This window comes from Buteo buteo, chromosome 2, assembly GCF_964188355.1.
Source record: "Buteo buteo chromosome 2, bButBut1.hap1.1, whole genome shotgun sequence".
In the NCBI taxonomy this organism is placed as follows: Eukaryota; Metazoa; Chordata; class Aves; order Accipitriformes; family Accipitridae; genus Buteo; species Buteo buteo.
The window spans coordinates 56,851,564-56,859,463 of record NC_134172.1 but is presented as its reverse complement, the minus strand read 5'-3'; the positions used below and the strand labels follow the sequence as shown (position 1 = coordinate 56,859,463).

Below are 7,900 nucleotides of genomic sequence, written 5' to 3'. Positions count from 1 at the left end.
AGGAGCCATTGGCCGCGTTCCCGACCCCGCGCTGAGGAGCTGCCGGCAGCTTGGCTTTTTTCCCCTCTCCAATCCTCCTGCCATGAGATTTCATGCCATTTCAGTGAATTTATTTCTCTCCTGAAGTCGCTCGACGTCGGGCTGGGCCGCCCCGGGGGAAGGCGGGCGGGAAGGCGGGAGGCGGCGCGGCCTCTGCCGGCCGCCGCGGGAAGAGCAGCGGGAGCCCCGGCCTGGCCCGGGGCAGCGTTGCAAAGCCGAGGAGGGAGCCCGGGCGGCGTACCAGGGGCGATGTGTGGGCAGCACCGGCTGGGAGGGGGGTGACGAGATGGGGAAGAAGCGCAGTACCCGCAGTTCCCTCCCCAGCGCTGGGTCCCGAGTCACGGCTGCTCCAGGAGGCGGCTCGGGGCTGCGCTGCGGGGGAGGCACGGGCGGGTATTTCACGACCGCGGGCAGGGCTACCTCAGCGGGCCCTCCCGGCCGTGGCAAGCGTCCGTCCCGCCACGGCCTCGTCGCGGCGGCCCGGGCGGCCGGAGCTTGAGGAGATTTCCTCCCCTCCCCGACAAGGAGGACGCAGGAGGGAGGGAAGGCGGCTGAGGCGGCTCCGCGCCGCGCAGAGGGCTGCGGGGACCCGGCGGGGAGGTGCGGGGCGAGGCACGGGGCAGCGGTCCCCGCCGCGGGAGACCTGTAGCTCCGCGGGGTCGGTGCGGGAGAACCACGTCGAAGGCGTCCCCATCTCCATCCCGGCTTTCCTGGGCGGGGGGGGGGGGGGGGGGGGGGGAATCATCCTTGGCTTTGTGGTTTGCGTCTGGTTTTTTAAATAAAATGACCGCCCTGTCTTCCTGAACAGAAGCCAACGGGAGGGCGTTTGTGCCCCCCCCGGGGGCTCAGGTCGCAGGAGGCTGCAGCGAGAGGAACCCAGACCCCCCTCAGCGCCGCTGCACGCGCTCCGGGCGAGGCCGCCCCGCCTGCCGCAGGCGCGGGCGAGAGCCCCACCAGAAGCCTCTCGCCGCGGTATTTGGGCGGCGGGGTGGGTGTTGGGGGCGGGTGTGTGTGCGCATCTCCCTAGTCAGGAGCACTTTTTTAATGCCCAGCTGGCTCGCACCCCCCCACATACACATATTCCTCCCCCCCCCCCCCCCCCCTCCGGCCTGGGCGGCGGGAGGCGGCCCCGGCTGCGTCAGAGCCGTGCAAACACCGCCGCCGTGCCCGCCGCTGTGCCCGCCGCTATTTAAGGGGCCGAGGCTGAGTCGCCTCTAACTTTCCTGCCTGGGCACCCTGGGACCTCGCTCCCTCCTCGGGTCCGACCTCGGGAAAGCGCAGCGGAAAGGTAGGAAGGACCCGTCACCCCTCCTCCGACTGCATCTCTGCTGGGGGGGGGGGGTGTGGGGGAGCGAAATGGGGGTGTCCAGGCGCTTACCTATGCGGCGGCTCCGAAGGCATCCTGCCGTTTGCTGGAGGAGAGGCAGCCGGGTCCGGAGGGGGAGAGGACTTGAGGTGGCTGCTCCCGGCACCCCAATGCTCAAAACCGTCGTATTTTATGCATGGTAGTTGTTTTCTGTCTAGCGTATGTGGTGGGCAAATAAACTTGATTTTCTCCCCTTCTAAAATTATAAGGTTACATTCGGTATACTGTTCAGAAACTCGAACGATTAAAAAACTCTCATATAGCTAATTCATGTATATTTATAAATGGAAATTACCCCTGTAGCATTAAGTACTAGGAAGCTTGTTTCTCCTAATAACTGAGGGTAATTTCTTTGTTTCATAAAAATACTGTTTCGGCTTGTATGATCAAACAGTCTAGTAAAGCGACATCGTTTTGTCCAGTACTTGTTTAAGGAAGCAGTAAAAAATTGGTTACATTTGAATTCTCTGTTTTATATGAAGGTTATTGTTAAGTTGCACATTATTTCTTAGAGCTTTTAACTAAACAGCTTTCACCACCCCACCTATTAGATCAAATGCTTGGGGGAGTGTTAGATTTTGTTTTTTCTTTCCTTGGGACAAGTTTTTGTTTTTCTGTGTGTGATGAGATGAAACCTCTCTTGAACACTGAAGTTCAAACCAATTAAGGTTGGTAGAATAAAGGCTCTTCATAGAACTTGTCAGAACTGAGTATTTGTAATAGCAGTTTTTAGTACAACAGCAAAATGCTGAAATGTTTGAATCCTGAGATTTTTCACAGAGCTGGACTTATATCCCTTAAGTTTTAATGAAATACAGCTTCCAAAAAAGAAAAGCAAATAAGAATTGAGTAGATCAGGGAGACATAGCACATACTACGGTGAATTAATTTTGTTCCTTCCAGTGTATCTTCCTCTTATCAAGGGATATTTAACTATTCTTGTACATGTTTTCCAACTTAAGACAGATCCCACAGTTACCTGCATTAAAAAAAACCCCAGCACAGACCTAGTTTGCTCAGAAACCAGCACCCCCAATGGAAGATGGGGATAGGGACAATATACAATGCAGTAAATCTGGTCATTTTAACAGCCTATCATTCCTTTTCTCCCCAGCAATGTACAGCGGTACATGCATCTGTGTGTTCCTTGCTGTGCTCTCAGCGAGCTCTTTCGGACAGCAGACTGTGGGCTCGCACAATGGGAATCCGCTGGCTGCTGAGCTTGAGCAGAGCTTGACAGAACATCACCGGCACGTCCGTGCCCCTTCATCTGCTGGCCCGCTGAAATCCATGCCGCGGCTGGATGGAAGCATTGACCAAAGAGCTAACATCGGTGCTTTGTTGGCCAAGTATCTCCAGCAAGCCAGAAAAGGTACTGGTTAGAGCCTACTTACTGTGCTACTTCGGTGGCAGTGGAATTTCCTGCAGGGATGCCTAGATGTCAAGATAACCCTGTCATCGTCTAGCATGAATTCCTAGAGAAGGCAGGATGTAGATTTTGCCTGGTTATTCCTGAAGTAACAGAGCATTCTCTTATTTACTGCAGAACTCCTCCCCAAAAAGATTTGTACATAGCAGCCACTGACTGAGAGCTGCGTACAGGTAACTGAAGAAAATGTAACCTACCTGTCAGGCCATAGTTCAGTTTTTATTTTTAACTTACTATTTTCATAGCCTTATAATAATTTTGGCATTATTTTCAGCATGTTGTATCTTAGATAAAATACAGGAATTGCATTTTCTTCAAACTTTTTCATTTAGTTAACCTTCTCCCTCCCTTTTTTAAGTTAGAAGAGCAGGAGAACTTTCTGAGGATAAATACAGACCAAATGGCTAACCTTACCTCAGCCAGAAATACCTGTACAAGGGAAATCTTCTCAGTATTGGATTTTTCATGAGTTTGTTCCTAGAGGAAGTTAGGGAAGTGTGAAAGATCAGAATTCACATTTCTGAATAGAATAATTAAAAGCAGTGATAAGTAAAAGCACACTTGCTTCAAAGCATGTCAATTCCTGTCAGGTTTTTGGTCTCAGGCAGCCTGAGAACCCAATCTTGCAGTTACTTAAACCCCCATGGCATTGTGTTTGTAACGAGGGCATGAAGCACTGGTAGAGTAGTGATATTAAAGTGGTTCATTCTTATCACATGATTTATTAGTCACTCGGGGAAACAATTGTATTACGTACATGAGCTAGCAAGGGAAAGAGTAAAGCTGTCCCTGTCGACATCTTACAGTATGTTTTACATAGACAGAAACACATGCCATCTGTGTGGCCGGTAAAAATGATGGATCACAATCATTGACCGCTGAAACTCCCCCCAAGAAAACATTTTTCCTTACTGTCTCGTCTCTGTATTGGTTTGTATCTCAATAGAGTAACACCATGGGCAGCCGAATTGCTTTGGCCTTTTGACTGCCAACCTCAACAAAAGCCACTACACAAACCTTGTTTACTTGTGATGGCTTCACTCTAGTTGTCCCCTGTACTACAGGGGAAGAGGACATCTGAGAAGAAAAGAGGGCTTGAGGGGAAGGCAGTAATTAGGATTACCTGGACATACAGACGTTGAGAAATTAATTCACTCCCAGCTCCAGACCGTGCTTAGGGTAAAAGTCACTTTATGTAAGTAAGCTTTCTCCTTTCCTGTCTCTCCCCACAACCTTATGCAGACCATTTAACCTTCCCCTCCTGACAGCCTCACTGCTGACCTATGCAAAGCAAAATACTATTCTTATTTTTGATGGCAGTCTGCAATGAAGAGAGGCCACATGCGTTTTTATGCATTTCCTGTGCAGCCATACACATTCATCTGTGTACATACAACAGAGCCAAATCAGAAACAACAGGAAAATAACCACTCTTAATACAGTCTGAGAGACTTCATCTTATGTTACCGATTTGCACAATATCCATTAAGGAACTTCTTTTAGCAGTTCACATAATCTCATGGAAAGAGAGTTCAGATATGAAATTCCACATAATCTAATGGAAAGAGAATTCAGATACAAAATTCCACAATTCAGTGCTATGGTTAAAGCTGTTACTGACTAAGAATGTCTACAAAGAGAGTGTACAAAGCAGAATCCTCATTGCCTTTCCCAAGTGTAGTTGTTGTTACCCACCTACATGGAAACTGAACTCCTCTAGTTTATGTAGCCATTATATTCTCTTAAATATCTGGCTGACATTTCCAAATAGCTTAACCAGATGAAGTGAAAAAAACACTTTGGATTTAAGATGTCTTTTTGCTAAGTATATGAGGGAGAATTTCCTGCATACTTGTTAATTGACATATATAATTAACACTACAAACTGACTGTTAGCAGATGATGGGATTCTTGTGACGTGACTGGGCTAGCTGGACTCTGGTTTGTAGATGTAGTTGCTAGTAACAGAAGAGAAGATTCACAGGGACAAAACATTATTTACTTAATTTATAACAATACAGACAGTGTTCCTATCAAAACATTATATTCTCATTTAACACAGAAGTTCTGGGCAGTACTTCAGAAATCTCTGCAGAACACTCAACATCTACTGTATTAGTCACTTTTAACCTGTCTAAACCATAATACTCACTGGAGAACTCCATCTAGGGGGAAAGACAGCCTGGGCATTTGCTAGTGTTAGCAGTCAGCAGTGATGGCATTTGCCCTTGTGATTAATAGAAAGGCTGATTTTGGACAATATTTCCAGATAAAACGGAGAGAGAGTTAAATTCTCTCAAGGACTTAGGGCTAGGTGGCGGCCTCATAGCCAAACTGCTACAATTTTGAATATGCTTGCTGTACCTTGATTCTGCAGTATCCACAGGACATCTCTGGTGGTTTGAGGAAAGGTAGTTAAGGTGCTGTTAAGAAATTAATTTTACTGTTTGTGACCCTTAGCTTTCAATTAATTTCACCTGCAGGCTTTCAGCATGAACCTGGCACCGTGTAGAAGAGATGTTGTAGCTGTCAAGTCAGTGACATGCACATCTACTATCCTCTAAGGAGCCCTTGCCAGTCTAGACCATAATGGCACCAGGGGAGCCCACAGGTCACTGCAGGCTCAGAAGTCTCTTAAATACCAACATCTAAGTGATGGTTCTGCACTGTTTTAGCCCTGTCTGATTAGGGTGCCAAGAAGCCATTCTCATCAACTTAATTCTGTATTTTGAATTACGAATGTGAATTTCATGGGGTTTGAGTGTTTAATGGCAGACATTTTTTTCTAGAGATAATGACATTTTTTGTCAGTTTTTCTAGGCAGATGTCTAAAACATGGCTGGTTTCTTTTTTTTGGTACCTTTAACTCTCCAATCCCCCTGCAATCACTAACAAAACAATGCAGTTGGTTTTATTTTTAATGGATCATGCTCATTATAAATCATTACATGAGGAAAACCTTGAAATACAAAAGCAGAGAGTCACCAAGGGTTCCTTCAAAGCACAAGACACTGTAAGCAAGGCAGTTGTGTAGATTTGGATTTGTGGGCTTTGATTTGCGCTTCTTTTCCTTTTTGATCAGTTTGAGTGTTCTTCAAGCATCAGTCTGCATTGAATACTAATATATTGAATCTGTTCCTTCCTCACTCAAGGCTTAATCTCAATCTAATTATTGGCATATGTCAATTTTGGCTGTTTTCAGGGAGTACAGAGACAAGTAATTTACCTTTCCTGCATTTTTAGTTACACAATGTGATGATGTCAAAACAGAGGATTACAGCCCTTTTTTAAAACCATAAATTCTCCTTGCAAATAGTTTGTGCCTCTGATGCCTTAAGCAATGAAGACAGGAAGGATAAGGCAAGATCAGCATCCAACCCTGCTGTGAAAGGAATTATGAAAGCTTGGGATAAGCAATGAAAATGTCACTGACATCGTAATAAGCCCTGTATAATTCCAGCAATAGACATCTCTAGCTATAAATTCCAGACACAACTTTCTCCATTTCAGGACTATTCCCACTTCTCCACAAAACCTGGGATTCATAATTCTACCCCACTTGTTACGGGATTTGCACTGTAAGAGCTCCTGTACTTCCATTTATGGCTCTTCAAGCAGCACGGGACTGTGGTGGAGTCCTATCTCAGGCCTGAGTCTGCTCTCACGCAGAGTTATTTTGCACGTAGAGCAACTCTCCCACTACCAGCAAGCAAGGGTGGGGTCTTACAGGAAGAGTGAGAAATGGTTTGGATTTTCTCTCTCTAGTGAGATAGGAAGGAAAAAGGAGAAATGCACCCATATTCCTTTCTGGCAGCCAGGAGCAGAATGCTCCTGCAGCAGGAGGGAGAAAATGATCTGTTTATTTTACAATAAAAAAACCCAAGCCACTTTCAGGACATTACCCATAAAGTTTCTATGACGTTTTCCCCAATGACTTGACAGTGGTGTTACATGGTCTTTATTAAGTTAACCAGTTTCAACTATTGCAGACATCTGCTAATGAGTACAAAACAGATCAGAAAATGGATTAATCTGAAAAATGTGTCCACTTACTCCCTGTTCTCCCAAACGCTTTTTCTTTAGGTCCCACTGGAAGGCTCTCAGTTATGGGAAACAGAGTACAGAGCATTGATCCTACACACAGGATAAATGACAGAGACTACATGGGCTGGATGGATTTTGGACGCCGCAGTGCTGAAGAATACGAGTACTCTTCCTAAAGAATAGCAAACTATAGCAACAGAAAAAAAAAATCACACTCCCATGTCTGTACAGAAAGAGAAAAATTAATTTGTTGTTCTCTTTGAATCAGTGTTTTAAAATATATCACGTATTTGATGTAAATTTGTCTGTAAGACTAATACAATGCAATATATACATATGCAGAATTTTCCACAAAATGTTTTCTTTCTTTTGTTGTTTCTCATACATTGATATTATATTAAAATGATTTCACTTATCCCTTCTTGTCCTGTCACTGCATGTTGCTGGGTGTCTTAATATACAGAGGCAGGAAAATGCCTTCATTCTGCAGTGTAGATACATTCCGTGTGTTGAGTAGTCAGACAAACGAGCCACTTCTCAGAGAAATCTTGTGTCAGTCCGAATAGCTATGAACTCTAAGGGGAACTTGTCCAAATACAAACACAACAGCACAATACTGCCAGAAAAGGCCAGCTATCTTCATGGTGACCCCATTTGTTGTAAAGGACTGAGTTATACACCAAGCCCACACGTTCGAAGTGAACAGTCAGCAGTGCTAAAACTAAGAAAAAGAGGAATGACACCGACATGCTTCATCTTCCTGGCTTATTTTTTTTATGTTGTGAACTAAATGTGAAAGTTCTGCTGACGGCTACAAATCACAGAATAAGGAGAGCATTCCCTGTCTTGTGGTGAGGCAAGCGTTCATTTGGGGAGGGGGTGAGGACCGTTCCCTGAACAGAGCAGATGATCTTGAAGGGTAAGGAGGTATCAGAGCAGTCTCTAGTCACAGTGTCCTACAAGGAAACGGGGCGCTCCCAACTATCGCAGAGGCAGCCTGAGTGAGTTATCGCCCACTGGCA

At 45.9% G+C, this 7,900-nt stretch overlaps 1 protein-coding gene across 2 annotated transcripts; it reads left to right on the top strand.

Moving 5' to 3' along the window:
* Positions 1–1,160: 1,160 nt before the first annotated feature.
* CCK (cholecystokinin) lies at positions 1,161–7,293 on the top strand. Of its 2 annotated transcripts, XM_075022522.1 has the most exons (4): positions 1,263–1,328; positions 2,004–2,073; positions 2,520–2,777; positions 6,918–7,293. In XM_075022522.1, exons 3-4 carry the CDS (start codon positions 2,522–2,524, stop codon positions 7,052–7,054), a joined length of 393 nt encoding a protein of 130 aa, XP_074878623.1. In that variant the 5' UTR covers positions 1,263–1,328; positions 2,004–2,073; positions 2,520–2,521; the 3' UTR covers positions 7,055–7,293. The 2 variants fall into 2 exon arrangements, with proteins under 2 accessions (XP_074878622.1, XP_074878623.1); XM_075022521.1 differs by lacking the exon at positions 2,004–2,073 and having other exon boundaries at positions 1,161–1,327.
* Positions 7,294–7,900: the final 607 nt, after the last annotated feature.

Excerpts from the sequence above, each read along its gene's own strand:
- CCK (XM_075022521.1), top strand. The coding sequence starts at position 2,522 with ATGTACAGCGGTACATGCATCTGTGTGTTCCTTGCTGTGCTCTCAGCG. Across the intron at positions 2,778-6,917 it reads TCTCCAGCAAGCCAGAAAAG|GTCCCACTGGAAGGCTCTCA; the intron begins GTACTGGTTAGA and ends CTTTTTCTTTAG.